A 21,926-nucleotide genomic window follows, 5' to 3' on the forward strand; every position below is an offset into this window, starting at 1 on the left:
CCCCTTCAAAACAGAAAGAGAAAACTTTATACTGTGAATTGTCTTAATTGGGGAACATAAATCCAAACTGTAGTGCAGCATTGCTGGGCCTAGACACCTATTGAAGTTTAATGAAGGAAGAGCAGCTTTCTCTTGCCCTCCTCTCTCATTCTCTCCCCACATCAAACTCTTTCTTGTGGTGCCATCCTGTTCAGATGGGAGCATGGGAATGCCTGTGAGAGTGTGTGCATTTGTCCAAAGTTCTCACGGGTCTGAATGCAATATGTGACTCCTTTAAAATAATGCAGTCAAAGTGATGCATGGACATTCTCCCAGGCTGAAGTTAGTTGTGTAGCCAGTGTAGGAAAAAGAAATAGAGACTCCTCAGGGTATCTATCCGAAGTGGCTCTAAGCCCATTTGAGGGAAATCCATGCTGGAACAGAGATTTGATGGTTCATGTGCCCTGACCATATGTTTTGGACTGATGACAGGGTCCCATGTTAAATGTTATATGACTTTTTATTCCTCGTGTCAAGAACCGATATTTTCTCAGGACTTGATAATAAAGTATTTCCTTATCACTACTGACTGACTGAAGAGATGTCTCATTACATCCAGAATAGAAAATAAGAATCCTTCTCCTTGTCCTAGCTGTGGTAATGGGAATAAATTGGTGCCCATCAGCTTGTATTGGATGTAATGGAGTCTCTTACACAAAAAGCCAACCTGAGAGGGCCTTGATCAGAGCATGAATGGGAGTATAATTACACTGAGTGTAATGACATATACTTTAGCAAAGATGGACAAATTCATCTGAAATGGCTTTGGAGAGAATGCCAAAAGCAAAAGCTTCCATTTGGCACTGATGTTTCGAGGAGAAAAGCAATTCACATAGTGGAAGAAAGGTAGATTGGGACAGTAACAGGAAGAGAGTTTAATTAGAGGGTCCTGCAACTCCCAAAATTTATTAAAGCCAATGTTGACTGGCTCTGAGATCTGCTGCAGTAAAATAATAAAACTTACTCTCAGGTGGAAATGCTTCTTATGGTGGTGCAAGACCACTGTTCATCTTCAGTTCTGGATAATATAACATTCCTACAGGAGATATTTTAACCTGCTAGTAATATTTTACTGCTTTTGCCTGCAAGCTCATCCATGCTTGTGTAACATTAAGCATTAAAACTCTTACTTTTATCAAATTCACCAACCAGTTTTATCAACTGCTGCTGATGCAGCAATGGAAGTCTGGGAAGAACTGCTTGCTTTTGCTTTGAGAGATGGGATGAAAGGTTAGAGGGGGTGGATGGTGATTGCATGAGCAATGCAGGTCAGGTTACTGTTGGATTCCTCTTGCAAGATAAGTGAGAGCCCTCTGAAAGGTAATTATTGGAAAGCATAAATTCCTGAGATAACCTGTCCAAGAAGAAATAGTGACAGGAGCAGAGGCCATGTGTTAAAGGCTAGCCATTACTCCAGGGCAATGGGCTAACCTCTCTCTCTCTCTTTTTCTGCAACCTCTCCTTGCTCTGACAGTTGACTCCCTCAGTTCTTTTCCTTCAGTTACTTGTCAATCTTTTTCTCATCCTGTTTATAGACCACTGTGATAGTTGTCTCCATTCTGTACTAATTAGAGTGCAGACAAGTGGAGATTCAGTATGCAGTTTAGTTCCATGTCCAAATTCTTGTTTAGTCGTTGTCTGTGCTTGTCATTGTCATTGTCACTGCCACTGCAGTGTTCAGGTAGCTTTTACAGGATATATGAAGAGAAAAAAGGTTACTCTTGTATTTCTTTAACTGATTTTTCTATAGAAGAAGTTCAACAAGCTTTCAGAATGACATGGAGTCAGCTTTGTCTCTGAATCAAGAAAATTGCTAGATGGCAGTTGGGGAAGGAAGTCTTGCAGAGTGAGAAAACAGATTTCAGAAGAAAAGATGGAGCAAAACTGGGAAATAAGAAAAGTGACTTCTCTTCCTTTATGGCTTCGTTATGCAAACTCTCTGTGTCTCATCTGTAATACAGAGATAATGATATCTACCCAGCTCCTATTTTGACCAGTTGATTGATTAATGACTGTCTCCTGATCCCCAGATTACACTTTTGTGACCTGTAGCTTTAACTACTGCAGTGTATTACATCCCAGAAAGAAAATGGAAGCAATGTGTTAGCTCTGGCTAGTTCCAGCTGGGAAAACATGATAAACTGACCTGAACAGCCTTGCCCACGTGTACCTGCTTCTGAGACCTCATTCTAAAAGTGCACTGAAGCATGGTCTGTCTGTTCAGCTGCCATCTCTGTTCAGCAAGACATTCAAATATCTGCCTAATTTTGAATTGAAGGAGACCTGCACACTCAATAATGTGCTGTGCTGAACTGGGACCTGATGCTTGGTCGCAGGCAGGGTTTCATCATGAGTATTTGAAGACCTCAGTGAACACATAGGGCTAAAGATACATCCAAAGTCTGCCCTAACATGATGGGGGTATGCATTAAACAACTGGAGTCTTTCAGAATAGTGAAACCTGCCAAAAGAGTAAGCTGCTTGAGCAGAAGAAAGGATCTTTATTTTGCAGAGATAATTGCAGCAACACACTTTTATAAACTTTGCTAATTGTTAAGTGAATTACAAGGCTTTTCTGTTTCCTTTAACTGTTCTACAGTAATAGCCACCTCAATCTGATACTTGAATTAAGGTGGTGCTGTGAACAGGAAGCAAGCCAGAAGAAAAACAGGTGCAAGGAAAGTCAATATGTAGGGGAACAACCATCAGATATTTGAGTTTCTGAAAGCAAGTTTTGGCAAGCATTTTTTCTTGACTTTATTAAGGAGTTCCTCTTATGTGCTTCCTAAGTAACTACAGAAACAAGGGCACAGGTGTTCGAAACATCACTCCTCAGAGTTAAATGTGAATATTTACAATGAGAGTTTTCTCTGTTCCCATGGGATGTGTTCCAGTTGCAGAAGATCCTGTGCCTAGACCTTCAAGTTAGTTCCAGTTTGATCTCAATACAGGGCACTCTTTATGCTGAGGAACCTGTGAGATGATGTGTTGGATGCATCTGTTTCACCTCTTCTAACTCTTATTGTTCCTTTTTTGAGGATTGATAACATTGCCTCAGCAGAGGAATGCCCATAATCTGCCCTACTTCCATTTGTGGGTAGAGCTGGAGGAAGGAGGTGAGAAAAGGAAATCTAACTCACAGTCCTCTTGGGAATTCCCCTATGTGGTGTGAGTCAAGTATGTCCCTGCTGTACATCTGCTGAGGTCAGTAGATTTATACAAGTAACAGAATGATTGTTCCTATGTATTCAAGAGAAGTAATAACTCAAAGAAACACAATCTTATTTATCTAGGCTTGAGATGACTTTGTAAAGAACAGAAAATATGTTTTCCTGTGGTGTTTTCTGGGGTTGATAATTACTGACTGGGTAGAGTAGATTTTTGTATTTTCTTACATGTGTATTCTGTTTGTTATATGTATTGTGACTGAGGAACTGAAAGTACTACCCATTCAAGATTAGTAACTTTATCTTTAAAGTATTGGCTCTAGCTGATTTTTTTTCCATAGCTGACCTCAGAGGCAAAGTAAACTCTAATAATTATGTGGTTTTATGTTAGATCTATATAAATCTCTACTTTGCTACTTGTCTAATCATTTTCACCTGAGCAAAATGGATTGCTTCCTGTAGCGGGATTTCCTTTGCAGCAGGAGAAACCAGGTTCCTACAAAAGAGAAAAGTCAGCAGAAAAATGTGAGCTCACTAACTCTTTCTAGTCAAAGGACAGGAAGTACCTAAAATTTTAATGCAATTACAGTTTGATGTGGTGGGGAAGCTTGCCTGCCATTTAAGAACATTTGTACTACTTTTCTACTTGCATGTTTATTTTAATCTCCTTTAAATTGTGCCATCTGGATTGAATGACACTGTATATTTTTCTACTATGTAACTGCACAAGGTGCAGGGGAAATCCCAGCCTGAGAACTTCCAAGAGGGCTGGCTAACAAAGGTCATTCAGACCAGGACTGTGCTGTAGAGCTTGGACTGTTGTGACTCTGACACGGCTTAAAGCATGCAAAACCTCCGTGGTCTTTCCTGGCATCTTGCTGCCTGTTGAGCTCTGAAGGAGATACATGGCTTCATGAAAGATGAGATGCTTAGAGACACATGAAAAGGAATGCTCTCGTCAGCTTAGCTGATGTGATTTGGGCGAATGATGTAAAAGTGGTGGTAGGGAAAAACTCCTTCCATTTGCATACACTGTGTCTCCCAGAAGGCTGTGCTGACTGAGTGACCTAGCTGTCACCACTGATGGTGTGAACAGACTTTGCCCCATTGCAAACAAACAAGTGTGCTATTTGAAGACTAACCCAAGCTGGTTGTACTGCTGGAGACTACCTCTGGTGGCAGAAGGGGTTTTGTGAGCTCGCTGTCAACTCCTCCAGGCAATGTCATCTGGGTTTGCTCAAACAGATCAAATGGCCTTGCCTGAACTGAATCAGGGAGCACTCACGCAAGTATTGCTACTGGCAGGAGGTGTGGGAGCAGTAAGCTGTAGGAGACAAGCAGTGAAAAGCAGCAGGGTAGGAGGGGAATGGGTGATATTTTTAGCTAGCACAGCTAGAGCCAGGAGAGGATTTCTGTTCATGATCTGAGCATCTTTTTTGTACAGACAGTGCTTGAAGTAATGCACACGATTTATTAGTGAGTAAATGTAGGGTCTTCCTGTGTTCTGCAGGGGAATTGTTAAAGCTACAAAGGCAGTCATGGCGGAGTAATTTGTAGAACTCTGGTTTGCTGTCTTCCTGGTGCTTGGGTGATAGATTATGGCTTTTACTAGGAATGCAAAAGATAGGTCCACTGTGGGAAATCAGAACCGTGGGAGCTGAATGGATAGACTTTGTCTTTGTCTACATCTGGCCCCTAAGACTATGGTTGCACTAAGCCAAACAGAATTCTGGTGACCCCAAGCCCTAGCAGCTTGAGTTGCTTCTTTAAAAATATATATAAAAAATCCCTTGGATGTTGTCACGTCCAATCTAATACTGTTGCTGAAGTTTTCATTAGTTCATTCCTTTAGTAATTGGAGAGAATTTCTGACCTTTTGGGGGAGGTTAGGACCAAGCTGAATTTTGACTGCTGTCTTCAGATACAAAAAAACTCCGGGTTATTACCTTTCACACCTGTTGTTCATTTAATTGGATGTGGCTGCATCTCTTTAAAACAGAAACCCTGGCCTGGGAAAGGATAGATGCTCTGAGATATCCCCAAGGAATCTGCCTCTGAGATTAACGTAATTGGTCACTGCGCTGAGTCTAATAGAGATTATATGCAATGCCCGTCCCTGGAAACACCTTAGGTAGCCTGGTGTATGGCATGGAAACTGCTGCTGATACCTCACAATGGGAATGAAAGAGAAGTAAGAGGAGATGTGGACAAATTGCCACATGCGCCATAGTATGATTGTTCAAAGTCCAGTATATTTAAATGGGGCCAATAACTTAATCTTCTGAAATACCCAATTTCATAAGCACACATCATCTTGTACCTGTTGTATATAGCCAACAACTCTGCATGTTAACAGCTGAATGAGATGGGCACTGTGATCCTACTCTTTTGGCTTTGAGAGCTGGGAATGTTGCTGCAGACCTTGACCGGGGCCATGCACAGCTGCAGGAAGAGAAGCACCTCCAGCTCTGGTCCTTGTTCCTGCACAAAACGGCAGCAGATCTTGATCCTGAAAGCTAGATTTTTGTTGACAAAATACCATCATGTACCACACTCTTCTTGGCAGTATTAACTTGTGCTGCTGTTTCTCTTCTTTAAATGGAAAGGTCGGTAGAGCTTTTATACTTCTACAATACCTGTGAGGATGGGCTAATCAGATTGATTTTTTTCAGATTTTAAGTTAAGCCTACCTTTTGTAATTTTTCTTCAAAGACAGACTTTTTGCATGAGATGATACCTGTAATTTCACACTGGATTAAATTACAGCCTAAGTCTGTTTTCAGAGTAGTGAATGTAGCTCACTCTACGAGGCTGTGTTCTCTGCTATGAATCAGCATCACACCATGATTCAAGCAGTGTCAATTCTGGACACAAATACCCAGCAGGGATTTCCAACCCACCAGGTGAAATCTGCTGATAAATATCTGACCAAAGGGGATTCCTTTGCCCTTCTGTATAAGGGATGGGCTAATGCTGGGTGCTTGGAGGAGGGTGCCGAAAAACATCACATTGCTTTTATACTGATCTGGGATTCAACCTAGACTCATGGCTCAGGTCACCTTCTTGACTGCTGTAATGTCTGGGCTGTGCCAGTGCTGATTCAGGAACTTGTCATCAGCTCTCTGATGGTTTCTAATCTCTTGCATTGCATGCAGTTTATGCACCTACCACAGTACTTTGAACAAATGCTTGAAGTTTGTCTATTTTGACTTGCCTGTATGAGTTCTTCCAATGAAAGGCATTAGCTCTCCTGGCAAGCCTTTTCTTCCCTTTACCCTCTGATCACTGCTGCTCCGGTAACACTGTCTCTGCTTGCATCTGTGTACTACTTTGCGTTCAGATTTGTGTAGTCTACCTACTACTGAAACAGTCCTGCTAGACATTTTTTATTCTGACTCCCAGGCTTGTTGTCCATAAGTTGAAATTATTCAATATGTATAGAAATGAAATAGCTGCCTCAAGCTGGCTCTTAGAGAGTCTAGGATAGGCATGTGTTTGTGGGCCTTTAGAAAGCTGCCAAGTTTATGTTAAAAAACTGAAAGCCCAGAAAGTTTGAGTCATTCTGTAGCACATCTGGAAATCCTGTTTTGCCTTTGCTTATGCTCACACCCCTTACATCATTAGAAAATGTTGTGCAGGGACAGATGCAACTGACCACTATGAGAAAACTGAATCTGCACATTCCTGGACTTTCTGGCTTGCCATTGGAGTTTGTGGTAGGATTTTGAACAATTTGTTACGCTTCACTTAACATCAGGAAAGCCATTCTGTATTTCTCTTGAGTCTCTATGTCCTACCTTTCTGCAGTTGCAAAAGGTGCATGCTTGTAGCATTTAGGAACTGCTTAAAGACTAGAAATTCCGGAGAGTACAGCCAAAGGAGGCGCCCAGCCAGGCCTTTGCTGTTTAATGCTTAATAGTGGTCTGACACTCTTGCATGTGTCATTTTCTTTTGCTTGGATCTTTTGATGAATGTTGTGTTAGCATCTTGCAATGTAATGTGAGGAGCAGAGCAGAATGCTTTATCTCTTCTGGGACAATACTCTGGAGCTGGGGGTTTGCTGTCCAAAGATGCTGCAAGATTCTGGTGATACTGGGCTCTGTTAAGCACAGGTTTCCAGTTGCATCTGGGTCTAGAAAGGAGAAGCATATGTTCAAGCAGCATGAAAGCTTGAACTTAGTTCACTGTGCCCTTCATGAAAGTCAAGGGTGTTTCAGAGTCTATGAGGAAAAGGCATGAGGAAAGGTGGGGGACTATGGACTTCTTTGGCTTGTGTTGTGATAGAGTACAACAGTTTTGCAACTTGCTCTGTCTTCGTTGCTTATCTAGGCTAAGGTAGAGAGTGAGAGTAGGCCAGCCCAGATTGGAGAAACACACATGAGCATGGCTAGGCCACAGCTTGAGAAGAGAATTATGCTGACTGGAGAGGAAGGGCCTTTTGCTGATTGTGTCTCTTCGATTTCCCACATTAATGTCTGTCTTTGGATCATTAACAACATTAGTGCATGTAATGTTTCCCACTTCCAGCCAGCCTCACTCTGATATCTTCTTACTTTAGCCTTTGCCAGGCATGCTGCCCTTGCTTTCAACACTGAGAGATTTGGGAGAGTACTGTGGGCATGAGTGGGAAAAGGACACATAAAGCTTTGTCTCATCAATGTAGTGGCTGGCATTACTGCCTGTATACTTTATCATATTCCCTGGAGGTTTTGCATAGATATTAAATAGAAATGGTTGAAGAATTGAGCCCGTGGCATTCTTCATGTCATGGCTCATGGCGAGAAGGAGGAGACGCCTGTCAGGGGCCTCCTGGGATCTGCTGGAAAGGAGTGAGTTTAGCCAGCTCAGTGCAGTTCTCTCAACACTTGCCAAGACATAGGGTTGGCCAAGCTGGTCTGCAGTGTCGCAGGCAGGTGATAGCTCAGGTAGCACCTGCATGGTTTTTTAGTTTCTGTTCAACTTTGTGAGAAGGCCTGAGACCCCACTGATGCTTCATTTTCAGACTCGTTCATGAATGCCTCCAAAAGGAGTTTGAAAAATATTTTCTGAAGCTACAATGCATTATTTCTTTCACACCACTTCTCAGATCTTGTCCAGTTTGAAACTGGATGGTAGTGCTGCTGAAGAGCAAATTCTGATTTAAGATGTCTTTTTCAGTTGTCCTCAGTGTTCCTCATAGTGTCAAATTATCTAAAATATAAGATTAGAGTCTAAACACACAGTAAACAAAAACTCCATGGGTCTTAAGGAAAACAAGTTTCACATTTTTGATGAATGCTGGGGACCATTGCAAACAAAAGGAAAAGTCTGCTCCTTTCTATTATATGACTAGTCATTTCTGTCTGTGCTATCAGCTTTTTACTTGCCTAGTCATGTAGTGAGAAGGTTTTAGAGGGAAATGACTAGAAAGAGGCCTGGTCTCAGGAACTGGAGAAAATATGGATTCAAATTCAGAGGATCTGGTGGAAATTTAAGAGCTGCATCTAAGGAGAACTGGTTCTTTGTTATATAAGTTTTCCCGGAGTGGTGTGGACCTGTAATCATGGCTGAACTTGGCTGGTTATATGTCTTCAGTGAGTGCTCACCTTCTCTGGATCCTAACCTGAAATGTGTTAGGCATTGCAGAAGGGCTTGTGCTAGATTCTACCCATTTTGTAGCTTTTGTAAAAGGTGTAGTGCACTCAAATATCTGTGAGTTTGCAGGATGGGCTGGGAAGTAGTGGTGGAAAGCTGCTCCACTTCTTTCAGGGGCCCATGAGGATCCCTTGTCAGCACAGAAATGAACATCATAAACCAGGCAGGTTCTTTTTTTTTTTTCTTCATTTTTTGCATGCTTAGACAGAGGAGTCATGGCACTAGGTACTGTATAGAAAAGTAGTAAGTTGGAGTCTGCTCAGAAATCTTATTATCTGGTTAGAGCAGGCAGGCAAAGGTTGAGAGAAGGAAAGAGTTGTTCTTCACTGACCTCACTATTACCTGACCTGATTCCACGATAGAAAACTTCAGTTTCTTCACATTTAAAAGGACAGTGACCTCAGAAAGTCACAGGTCCAATCTTCCATGCTGGTGCTTACTGTCATGCCAATGACTACCTGCAAGGCTGCAAAGATTTCCACCAGCCTCACATCACTGTCCCAGCACCTACAGGGCTGATGGTGCTTTCAGAGTGCTCATCTCCCCATTCACACTGAGCTTCCACTGCTCTGAGCCTGCTGTTTAGTTTCAATCCTACCTTTTTTCACCAATAAAGAGCCCCTAACTCTTACTAAATATTTACTCCTCCTATGCAGCTTTGCAGAGGTTTGTAAAACCATAGGTTGTCTTTTCCAAGTCAGGGAGCTTTTATTAGTCAGCCAGAATGGGGTTATTTTAGTGTCTGTGGGCTGGAATGTAAGTCCAAAGCTTGCGTGTATGCCAGCAGTGTTGCTGGCATGCCTGTTCCAAACATCTGGGATTTCACCTGTGGCTCTGCACTGAAGTGCTCTTTGCTTTTTGCAGTGTGCTGACAACTGTAATCTGTATTTCCAGTTGTGCTGCCTTCAGTACGATTTGCCTTCCTTTACCAGCAGTTGTTCATGTCTCCTCCTTGGGTTTTTTCCCCCAGCATCTTTGAAATCTGCACATATGCTGATGATTTTGTGTCATTAATATCAATTTAGACAAGTCTTTGTGACCTTTCACTCTCATGTCCAAAGGGAAGAATTGACCCCTGCAGTCAGTCACAGCACAGCACTGACTCATACATACTTTTCATAAAAATAATGCAGAAATTCCCCATAGTTTTTACCCATAGTTTTTCAGGAGATGAAGTGTAAGCCTGCCATAGCAACACACTTTGAGAAAACTATGAAGCATGTAGCATCAGATAGTTAATCTTTTTCTGACATACGATACACTTTTTACTATTAATGTTGTCCATTCTTTTTTTTCCTCCTCTTGTACCTCACTTGCTCAAACTCAAACTGTTTGAGTTTCATTTGAGCTTGTGTGCTCTCAGTCTTATTCCCACCCTTGTCTGTTCTCCAGCTCCATTGTAAACCTACTAGGAGGGGACTGGGATTTGTCCCACCTCTCTGATTCCACAGAGATGAACACAATAGGACTGTACTTTTCTTTTTTTGCCCTGATTCTAATAGTATTTTCTGTATTGCTTGTATAAGATAAAATATGCTCTGCTTAAATATGTAGCACTGAAAACAAAGAAAGTTCCTTAAAAAAAAAACTAACTGAAATTTGGAACAAGTCAGAATCCCTCCAGTAAATACTAATGGTAAAACAAAACAACCAGCCACACAAAAATAATTGCAAGGAAGCTGTTTACCACTGAGATATGAGTGTCATAAGGAAATACTCTTTCTTTACTTTCCTATATTTGATTATTTGTCACGTTAAAAAAAATTTATAATTGAAGTCAGAGCAATTCCTTAAGGTCTCAGTGTCTGAATAACTTTCCAGTGAATACTTAGGGGACTGCATTTTTTTGATCATGCTTGCTGTAATGGAGCCAAGGCAAGCTTTTTTAAAGTATGGAGGTGACTAAATGCTTCTCCTAAATGATTTTTTTTCTATAAGGCATAAAATACATATTTAAAATCTTTAAAATAAATGTAATGAAACAACTAGACTACAAGATTTTGCCAAGAATGATTTTGACCTAATAGCTTAGTTGCTTCTTTGTCATGAGGATCTCAAAATGTCTTTTCTCCCTCTTAAAAAAATCTGAAATTTAATCTTACACTGTACTTGATAGTGTGATTTAAAGCCAAATATTTAACATTCTAAGATTTATAGTTATTTTCAGTCTTAAAAGAAGGCAGAAACTGAAATAATCTCCCATCAGATCCTAAATCTGGGTTGCTGAGAGGTACTGTTAATATGAGTGCTTTGTGGTGTGCATATTCTGATGACTGAGGTGATTTTTGGCATAAGGAAAACCTAAGCAGTTATGGCAGTTTGTTGTCACACAGCTGTGCTCTTCCTTCCAGTAAACTCCATGGAGTTAGTGAGCATCCCTGGCTTAATACTGGAGGAATTTGACATAGCTCTGCACTAGCTCAAGTGTTTGTGGAAAGAGCTGTTAATCTTTGATCAACTGGAGTCTCCTTGTTACTGACTTTGATTACACAAGTGTACAACTTTAATTACAGCTTTTAATAAGCTTTCATTTCTTCCTAGCCACATTCTTTGTATAGTAGTGCAGCTTATCTCTTCCTTTCTCCCTTGTTCCCCTTCCCTTCCCCCCTGCCTTTTTATGGAAAAGGGCATTTGAGGTCATTGCAGGGGATTCGATGTCCAGAGGGATCCTGCCATACACGCTCTGCCCACAGCTGTACCCTCCACTTGCTTGCACAGTCCAGAGAGCTCTCTCCTTCAGCTGCCCTGCAAAGATCCCCGCACCAGCATCTGCCTGGGAGTTGGTGGTCAGCAGGGGAGTACAGGGCTGAGAGGCATCACATTCGCACAGACATCCACTACTGTACAAAACCACTGAAAAACCCTTAGAAAGTCTCTGTAGCCAAAGGATGTACTGAGTCCTGTGTGAATTTTCTGCTTGTGAGGAGCTTTCCCCTTTTCTCCCTTGGGGACACTGTGAAATGTGGTAGCTGAAGTCAGAGTGACAAAGGGCATCAGGAAGCCGGTGGGCTCCAGCATCTACCTAAGGTACTCATTCCACATCCACAGACTTAGTGTCCTGGCTACCCTCTGGTCATTAGCAAAATGACCTGGTGAAAGCTTTGTGAGAGACTTAGACTTGTAATTGTAAATACAATTGTAAATACAATTACAATGACATTGAGATATAAAACAAGCAAAAGGAAATGCTTTTTTTTAACATGAGTTGTATTTCACCTGTGGAACTCTTTGCCCCACAATGTTTTAGGTATGAAAAAGATCAGTGGGTTGAAGAGTTTGTTGGATAAGTTAATGGAAGGAAGATTCATCAAGGTCTATTAAACATAATCTTCCCATCACTGAGTGGCCTGAGACTTGCGGAGACTGAGTTTTGATCATCAGAAGTGAGAAGAGGGAGCTAAAGAGGTGCCTCCCTTGGTATTTGCTGTATTTGTGCCCTTCCTGAGCCTCTGTGTTTGGCCCCTGCCAGCAAGAGGATATGGGGCCAGTACAGCCCAGAAGAAAAGCGTTTGATTCCCATGGAAGTAGTAAGGTGCAACTGAGGAGTGCCTTAAAAGATGTGAGTCACAAAAAAGGTGCAAATGGTAAAACTGAGCATTTTGAACTGATTTAACATTCAGACGTGTGCAAACTTTTAAAATGCCAGTTGTGCCTACAAAAGAGGGTAGTGGGGAAAACAACTAATAGAACAGGAAAGGGAGCCCTTTCCATCTCTGTGCATGCATCCCTTTGGCTCCCTTGCTGTGTGTGCTATACTCTTTTTGCACACTAATGAATATCAGAGTCAGAGCAAGTTATGCTATATATCACTCTACTCCTGTTTTCTAATGAACTCACCCCTAATGGGTAGCTTTCCTAGCTGTTTGTGTCATGACTAAATTTCACCTTGACAATAGATCAAGAATGAGGTTCAGCAGTGTGGCCCACCTACTTTGCAATGCTTCAGCACGACAGCTGCTTTGTGTCCTCAGGGTAGCTTTACTTTGATGCTTTTCACTGCTTAGAAAAATTTGAAGGGAAGATTCTGGTAATCTCCAGCAGGCGGAGTTTTTAAACTTTTCTCAAGGGAAGATGAAGATTCCACAGAATTTTTGAACAAATAGTTTTTTATGAAATAAGTGACACTGTCTTTAGAAATGCTCCTCCCACTGGGTTCCAGAGGAAAGTAGCATTTACCATGCTAGATCTTACTGGTCACTGTTGTAGCCTGATGCTCTTGGCACCTCAGGCTTCACTGTGGAAAACTCTGGAAGGCTTCTGACAAAACGTCTAGTCTGACCATTGCAGACATAGCTCTAGTTGTTAAGGGATGTGTTTTCATGCCTCAGAAGTGCACAATAAGAGGACTACATTCTTTGATCTTATGGGCTCTCTGATGCCAAAAATGCTAGAGTGAAGTTCTTCTAAACTTGGCTAGCTTTCTGGTTGCTCAAAATATACTGCAGGAGTTGCTGTAACATGGGATTGAAATGATTGGTTTGCTGAATTGGCTGGACAAACTATGGGGGGAAGAAAAACAATAGAGTGAGTTCATCATGGTGTACATGTGCCTGACCCAGGGTCATGGGCCAGTGTGGTTGCATCATTTGCTCATTCAGTAGCCATGCTGCTATTGAAAAGATCTGTGTCTGGTTCCTGAGAGTCTGATCTTTTGGTGACACTTTCTGCATGATCTGCTTCAGCAGTGTCTCGTGTCCGCAACCTTTGCATCTATTCAGGCAAAGTTTTTCTGTTTGTCCATTCTTAAATCAACCTCATGTCCCCTTTTCCTAGTCTTGTTGGAGGGGGCAGTGCAATCATTCTCACTGACTGCCCTGTCTCTTTTGGCAGACTTGGGGACCAGTTCTACAAAGAAGCAATTGAACATTGTCGCAGCTACAACTCTCGGCTGTGTGCCGAGCGAAGTGTCCGTCTTCCCTTCCTGGATTCACAGACTGGGGTAGCTCAGAACAACTGCTACATCTGGATGGAGAAGAGGCACAGGGGACCAGGTTGGTAGTGTTGTGTCTGTGTATGCATGCGCATGTATCGAGGGCTGGCCGCTGAGCCCTCATGGGGTTTAATTAATAGGAGCAAAAATCTGCTACAGGCCACACAGAAGAGAAGCTGCCTAAACCTCTGTGTCTGCAGGGGATTTTCTTTAGTAACTGCAGAGAGCTCATGCTAATTATTCTCTCTCTACCTGTAGAAGTGTGTGACATGGTAGTTTCTAAGGCCTCATCAATGTAGGTCTTTTAATGCTATCGATCCCAGTTTGTAGCAGAAGACACAATGCTCTGCTCTAAGTAGGATTGGAATTATCTTCAAGGTGGAGGTGGGAGTTTCTCAGATGAATGCTGAAAATAAGGAACTGCATTGGGAAGGATATAAAACCGAGGTAAAATATAGAAGAGTCCAGTTAATGGAATGTGCGTTGTTCCAACGGTTAGAAATATACATATATATATACACATATAAGTCCTGATTCTGTTTTGGACTTGGATATCAGTTTTGGAGCTGCAGTTCCCTTGGGTGCAGAAAGAAGTTGGTGTATTTCCTTAAGGAGCTTTGGCTAATGCCTGTTCCAAAGCTCAGTGAAGCTCAAGGGAAAAGAGCACTGTTTTTTTTTGTGGACTTTGGTCAGTCTTTCCTTTGTTAGAGTAAATCCATCTGAAATCCTTGTTTGAGAGGCAAAGGACAGTCACTAGCTCAAAACCTGGAGATGTTACTCTGACAGAAGTCCTTCTGAACCACAGGGGAATTTGGCTAGGGTATATCTCAGTATCTGAGCAACAGTATGCTCAAGGAACAGATTTTTTGACAGCACCAAACTGGGTTACTACTCTTTTTTTTTTTTTCTTTAATAAAGACCAGAGAATCCAGGCAGGAAGGGGGCTAGGGTACATGGTCACTGGAAGCATGACATGTACATGTGCATAAATACCTGCCAGTTCCTGTAAACCATACTGAACTCCCCCTCCTCCCCTCAAATTCTAGATCTGAAATTATGGGAAGGTGCAGCCTGCTCTAGCCTCTTCCACTGGCCTGTTTACAGGAGATGAAGTGCAAGGAATGCATGGGATGTTTCCCTCACTCTCCTGTAGCTAAGAAAGCAATTGCTGCTTCTGAAGAGTGCTTAGCTGAGACTTAGCTGAAACTTCCCTTCTCCCTTTCCTACGATATACTGAGGGAAGGATCCTTGCGTTCCTCGTATGCCTAAAATATCCAAAGTAGATTTATTGTTATCTTGCACTACTATCAGAAAAGTCTTTCTATAGTAAAATGTAGAAGACACAGGTGTTTTACAGCATTAAAAATACCCTAAGAATATTTCAGCTACCCAAACTGCTGGGGTAATCTGGGACCACTGAATGTGGTTTACAAGCTGGGAGTTGTCTGACCTTCTGGACTCACCCTTCTTTTGTGGGGTTGCTTCATAACCATATTAGAGTTTTTGCTCCAGCTGAAAATTCCCATTCCTAAAAGATTATGCTTTGGCAAAAGTAGCTTTTTTTTTTTTTTTTTTTTTTTTGACTAATCCATTTACCCAAGGGATTTCTGTTCTTGTAGCATCTTGTTATGAGTAAGGTGCTGCTAGTTTTATTCTTCTGAACACAGTCAGGAGGTATACATAAAAACAGGTATACATCTGCTACATTCACAAGTAATGTTTTGTCAACAGCAACTTCTACAAAGATAGTTAGAAAGTCTTGTGTGTGTCTCATTGATGTCTGTGCACTTGCAGAAGAAACCATTATAAAAGTGTTACAGCATCACACGAGGAACCAAGAAGTCTTAATGCTTTGCCTATCTCAGACACAAGCTCTGTGGACTACCTTGAGCAAATTCGCTCTGCAAGTCTTTCTTTCCTCACTTCTGATAGTGAACTGTTTGGCAGCTTGCCCTACAAAAAAGGACCAGTGACATTTCTCCTGCAGGTCTGCAGTGGAGACTAATGGTGGAACATTCTTCACAGAGAGTATCAAGTGAAAGAAGCCTCCTGTGTCTGGATTGGCCACCAAACCTTATGCTTTTGTTATTTTGTATTAGAATAATCAGTGTGAAATGAAGCAGCCCTCCTTCCCCATATTTACTTTCCTCTTTCTTGATTTTTATTGGCCCATTTAGTGCTCCCTTGGGTATCTTTGCATAATCTATTTCTTGTAATATTATGGTGAGTCAAAGCATCCCTCTACAGCTTTAGCATGCCTGGTTTTTTGGCTCTGCCAGCCATCCTGGTATCTGTCCTGTGTGCTGTGCTCACTACCATTTACTACCCCTAACCTGAAAAACTGTACAAAGACAAATGGCAAAGCTCCAGGTTCTCTTTTCACTTATACAGGCTTGAAAAACAGAGGAGAGTCAGGACCTCAGCATATTAACCTGGATTCTTGCTGTCCTCTTTGTTAAAGGAGTCAGAAAACTCATCTCATGATAAACAGTTCAGGGTTAATTTCACACAATATCGCACATAACTCCCTCCTTTCCCCCTCCTCGCCTGGCCTTTCACATGAACTTTGAGTTATGACTCTCCTACACTAATAAGATAAACAACATAACTCACTGCAGGTTCTGCTATTTCCTGTATAAGCAAATGGTTGGAACCTTCTCTGGTTGCCCTATAAGGTACCAGAGGGAGAGACAACCCACTGAGGACTAAAGACAGTAAGACCTGTATATTCATTATTTCCATATCCACTGTAAGATCGACTGTGAAGGGGCTAGATTCAAAGTATTCAGGACTGACCCTTTCCTTGTTGCCTCTCCTTTGTGTAAGATCTACACTTTATGTGAGGCAGCACAGCGACAGAGGGGGAACAGGGTAGAGAAGGGAAGGTAGCATTGATGGGTTTGGATCAAGGTAAGGTCTGGTACATGTGTTAAGTTAATTGGATGGCAGTGTATTAATGAACAGGGGTATTGTGAATAGAACAGAGAGCTTACCTCAAGGGATGCAGAGGTGGTTGTTGGACCATCCATCTCTTATTGATCTACCTGCCACCTGGAGGTCCTCTAGGAAAGAGGCTTTCTGACCTCTCTCCTTTCAAGGATACCTGCTTTATTTCTCGTCGGACTTTTAGCATGTGCAGTTGGCTTTCACTGTCCTGGCTCAGTCCAGAACTGCTCTTTCACATAAGAGTGCTCAACAGTTGAACCTACATTAACAGATACTCCCCCAAAACTTCAGTACATCTTTGCTCTTTTCTGTCTGGGACATAAGCTGTGGTGCTTATTTCTTTCAAATGGCTCCTCTGTGGCAACTCATGTAATGAAGGGCTGATTCTCTGTCCTATTGCTTTGGTCTAATAACCACCATTTCAATGTTGTGTGCAAGTTCTTAAACAGGATCTGCTATGAAAGGGTGAAGCTTCTTGCCTCCACCTCTTTAATTACTCAATCAGAGCCAGGCACAATCCACCTCATCATTAAGGCAATTGTTTGCAGTGGTTAATGTTTGCAAAGTGTTATGAAGAGGAGTGTCCAAACACTATAGAAGTGCTAGTTATTCACATTTTTATTCCCACCAGTCCTAAGCAACCTGTTCTGAAATGTGTCCTTGGAGTAGGCATAATGCCCATCTTGCTGAGCATCAGTGAAAGAAGGGCATGAAAAGCCCAAGTCCAGTAGCATTCTGTGCCCTGAAACAGCCAGGATCTCTGCAAATACTCCATCACTTGGCCACAACCAGGAATTATGCCGTAGATGCTATGTTTATGCACCAAGGCCTTGGAAGTTGGTGGAAAGTGCTGGGGTCTGAACTGGCATTCCCAACAGCTGAAATATTTAAAACCAGGAGCTTAGGTTTCACTTGCAGAATTTGATTAGCACGTTCCCTTGAGGTGAATTATTTTATTTTGTCTTCCTCCCCACCCCCAAGTAACAGGATATTGGTTGTTTTCAATATTCGCATTTGGCTTGGTGAGTCATTTTTGTTCCCAAGATGATATACTCTCCTGGCTGCTTCAGAAGGGATGAGAGAACTCTTGGGCCATCCTAATGCCCTTGAGCTGTTCTGCTTTACTGGCATCCCCTAGATGCTGTCCGGCTGTTCATTGCTGGTACATTTTCAGATATGGTAACATCATTCCTGTCCTCTCTTTATGTGGTCTTATTTGTTTTCTGAGGACAATGAGTCTGGAATTGCAGTCACACTGTAGCTCCTTCAAGATAATGACAGGACAGAGGAGCCAAAGCAGAACTGGTGGACAGAGAGGGCAAGGGAAGCAGAGCAAAGAATTTAATTCTTATAACTTTTCTGTGTCTTTCTGGGCATTTCTGTATGTTGTGAGTATCTGGGGCAGTTGAGGATACTTTGGAGCACTTGTCAGTGTGCTTCTGTGTCCCTAGTAGTGATGCATTCATGAAGCCCTGCTGTGTTCTGAATACAAAAGAGCAAAGTATAGCTCAAACACTGGCTAAAGGGTAGCTGTTAGGAGAGCCAGGGCAGCTCAGAGGCCAGCAATGCCAAATGTGATTTAAGGGAGCATGCAATAATGTAAACATTGCTGCTGTATCTCCTCGCTCAATCAGGATATTGGCATGAGGAGCTAATAGTCAGGATGAAGAATTGGTATTCAAACAAATATCCAGAATTTAAGCAAAAATACAGAGTCCATATAGTCAGACCTCTTGGATCTTGTTTTGCTCCCATTTGGAAGACACAGATTTCCTGAGTTGCTCTGTACATCAGGGCTTCAAGATTTGCATGTCAGAACTTCATCTTTTCTCTCCCAAGGGGCCTTCTGTGCCCGTGGAGGAGGCATCGCCCTTGTGACCCAAGAGAGTCTGAAATTCTATTTACCCTGAAGAAATAACAAATTATTTATGTGCAGCTTTGGTTTCAGTGAGCTGAGTGAAGTGTCTAAGTGAAACTTAGATTCTCTGTAGGCCTGATCCCAAGAGGTGCTGAGGAGCCTCAGGAGCACTGGATGCCTTGAGTGGGTAGTTCTGCCTCATGATTTGCAGGATTGAACCCTCCAACAAGGAGATGCTGGAAGGGCAAGAACAAAGATGCTAGAGACAGTGCTTGTGGTTTACAAACTGAAATGTGATTAATTTTTTGCCTTTAATCTTCAGGCCTGGCCCCAGGTCAGCTGTACACATACCCAGCACGTTGCTGGCGCAAAAAGAGGCGTTTGCATCCCCCTGAGGATTCAAGGCTGAAGCTGCTGGAAATTAAACCTGGTAAGTATTTGTTTGCCTTTCTCTCCTGCACTGCAGAGCAGCTGGCATACATGCAAACCTGGCATTTAGACCTTGGACTTTATCTTTGCCCCTCTCCAACCATTTCTCATTGCATCTGTTGTGTCTTACTTGATTTGCTGTCACAATAACAACCAAACCCTCTGCATGCAACTCATCTCTTACAGAAATGTGTACAGCTTGTATTGAATGCAATGGGAGCTGAATTTACCTTCTGTAGGGGTGAATCTTGGCTTCTATTAGCAATTCATAAGGATGTAAAGGATCAATGTATTACTAATTATTTCCTCTGCACATTATTAATACAAAGTCTCACTCTGGCATCTGCCACCTAATCTTTGTGAAAAAGACCACTGTGTGTGTGTAAGAGTACATTGATAAGATTTTTCTTAATGGGGCTGGGGAGAAGGGATGTGGCCAGATTATAAAAAGCAAATAATAGAAATTAGTGAACGTACGCCACATTTGTGTATTTGTGTATTTGTGTAGGTCTGTATGTGTACCTTTGTCCATTATTCTTTCATTCTTCTTGTCCTTGGTATTCTTCTCCCACAATTAAACTATGGGAAGTGATGAGTCTGGATGCTGAATGATTGACTGTAAAGCAGATGTTGAGAAGCTACAGCTGTGTCAGGTAGAGCGTAGTGTTGTGCATTCTTCCCTGCAGTTAGTAATAAAGGCTTGCTGTCTCTGGGGTCAGCCATTATGAGAAAGAGGGAACACATGTACTCACAGCTGTATGTGGTTTTAAAGAGGTGACACACTGCCAGTATAAAAAGTACAGGAGAAACTCCCCAAATGTATATTAAGAATATTAAAAAAACCTGTTTGACAAAAGAAGGTGCCTGGGAACTGAGCTATGCTCAGCAATACTGATGACTTTACTTCTACACAGTAGTTGGTGAAGGGACAGGAAGGGGCAGCAGAGACAAATTATAAATCCATTAAAATCAGAGACAAAATTCCTGTTGATTCTGGTAGAAATAGTTTTTGAAGACTCCCTACCTTCAATATAAGAGACATCAGTGGACAGTTGGACAAGTGGAAGAAATCCCTGTAACCACTCAGCTGGGGTTCAAACCAAGGGCAAAATCTTGGTCAGCAAATAGAACTAGACCTCACAGCAGAGCTGCTTGGAAAGAACTGATGAAATCAGTCATGTACATTGATGAAAATGAGACTGGACTCTAGGAAAAGGATGATGTTGGCTCATAGAAGTGCCTACCTCAGACTTTGTGATGATGCCAGCACCGCTGCAGCTTGATAATTTTATAAGGTAAAACAGTAGGGTAGAGTTTCACTCTTTTTTGTTTGCATTACATTTCTTTGCTGTATTCACTGAATGCCAAATTAGTGCATCCTACATGCCACAGGGCATGAAAGGCAATTACCACAAAGTTATCAGATAAAGAGACCTCAGCATGTCTGTCTCTGTGTTGTTTTCCCTGCTATAAACATCTCCTCTGCATCTCAGGAGTGCTACTTTTGTTGCTTTGCCCGTGGCAACCAAATAAGGTGAGTTATATTGCTCTGCCATTTAAATCTATTTTCCAACCAATTTCTATCTAGTGAGTAACTTTCCTTATCAGTTACACCACAAAATAATTTCACTCCATCTGTGCATATCCAGAATAGGCTCACTAGCCAAAAGTGGGATTTTCCCCTTCTCCGATTTGAAAGTATAAAACCTGTGGAAAACATTTGATCTCCATTTAAGGGTAGCTTTTGAAAATTTGGGAGAAAGATAGTGTAATTTATTTTCAACATGGAGAGCAGAAATACTGTACATTTTGGAGGGGAACACTGTGGTAAAACCTAATGCTGAACCTAGGAAGCTACCTAATGTTGACCTCTTAAGTCCTTGGTTAAATATCAGATGACTGTGTGGGGCAAAGATGTGGAAATCTAAGATTCCTTAAAATGCACAGAGAAGACAACTGTAGGACATGTAAAATACATTTGAAAGAAATCTAATCTAAATGTTGCATAGTTTCACTCCCCTAGGGCTTGGGCATCCTAGTCGTGAGTTAGAGCTGTTCTCAGCAGCTAGAGAGTGCTTGTGCTCATTTAATATGCAAATAGCTGATTTTTATATAGGAGGCTGTGAAATTGTTTATGTATTTTTTATATATTTATAATTGTTATATAACATATGCAGGCAGTGCAATTCTACAATGTCAAATTTGGGCTAAACCTTAGTCGTATTGTGTGTTACATTTGTTGGCTGTGTAGAAATGCTTCTCTTAAGACAGCCACTGTAACAAACATTGAAAGGGATCTTAACTCCAAAAGTTGCCAATACAGCAGTCAATGGGGTTGGCAGCAGGGGTGTGAATACTTGCTTGGACTGCATCTGAGCTTTTGGAGTGGCTTATTATAGCAATAAGTTGTGTCCAAAAGTTCAAGACACCTACATAATTCAGGAAACACACAGGATTTTTGTTTTGGTAAGTCATAGCTAGTCATGAGCTGATCAGTAAGTAGAATCAAACTATTGTCTTGGTAGCAGTTTAAGGGTACAATAAATCATTTAGTAATACTATAGCATTTATAGTTATAACCTACTTTTGCAGGTTTAGGTAGTGCATGACAACAGTCAGTGAGTGAGAGTTTCACATTTGGTAATACCAAAACCTAATGAAGAAAATAATTCTGCTCCAACTCCTGCTGTTTTTTTGTAAAATGCAAGGTTCACTATTATGTTTTTCCTGGGATCAGTTGATGCCTGCTTCTTAATAGAACATGATGCTTTTGTTGTCCTTATCTGTTGCTTATATTTGGTTTCAAATGGAAGTGTTTGGTTTTAAGACTAGTTACAGCCAAAGTTGTAAAGATGTGAACACTGGAATAGATGTTGCTGAGGCAGCCTTTAGATGTCTATTTTCATCTGCCACTCTACTCAGA

General features: G+C 41.7%; 1 protein-coding gene across 9 annotated transcripts in view; it reads left to right on the forward strand.

Moving 5' to 3' along the window:
• DPF3 (double PHD fingers 3) overlaps positions 1-21,926 on the forward strand; it is a 125,998-nt gene that overhangs the window by 25,201 nt on the left and 78,871 nt on the right. For 8 of the 9 annotated variants that reach the window (XR_001921953.2, XR_001921954.2, XR_001921955.2 and 5 more), the window contains exons 1-3: positions 3,148-3,243; positions 13,671-13,831; positions 18,897-19,004. Coding sequence is in view for 6 of the 9 variants with exons in the window: in XM_018082684.1 (XP_017938173.1) it covers positions 13,807-13,831; positions 18,897-19,004 (133 nt within the window). In the remaining 3 variants the exon portion in view is untranslated. Of the gene's footprint in view, positions 1-3,147; positions 3,244-13,670; positions 13,832-18,896; positions 19,005-21,926 lie in introns of those variants that run through there. The other variant, XM_025896072.1, reaches the window with a different exon arrangement.

Source organism: Manacus vitellinus, unplaced genomic scaffold (assembly GCF_001715985.3).
Source record: "Manacus vitellinus isolate BGI_N305 unplaced genomic scaffold, ASM171598v3 scaffold_6_pilon, whole genome shotgun sequence".
In the NCBI taxonomy this organism is placed as follows: Eukaryota; Metazoa; Chordata; class Aves; order Passeriformes; family Pipridae; genus Manacus; species Manacus vitellinus.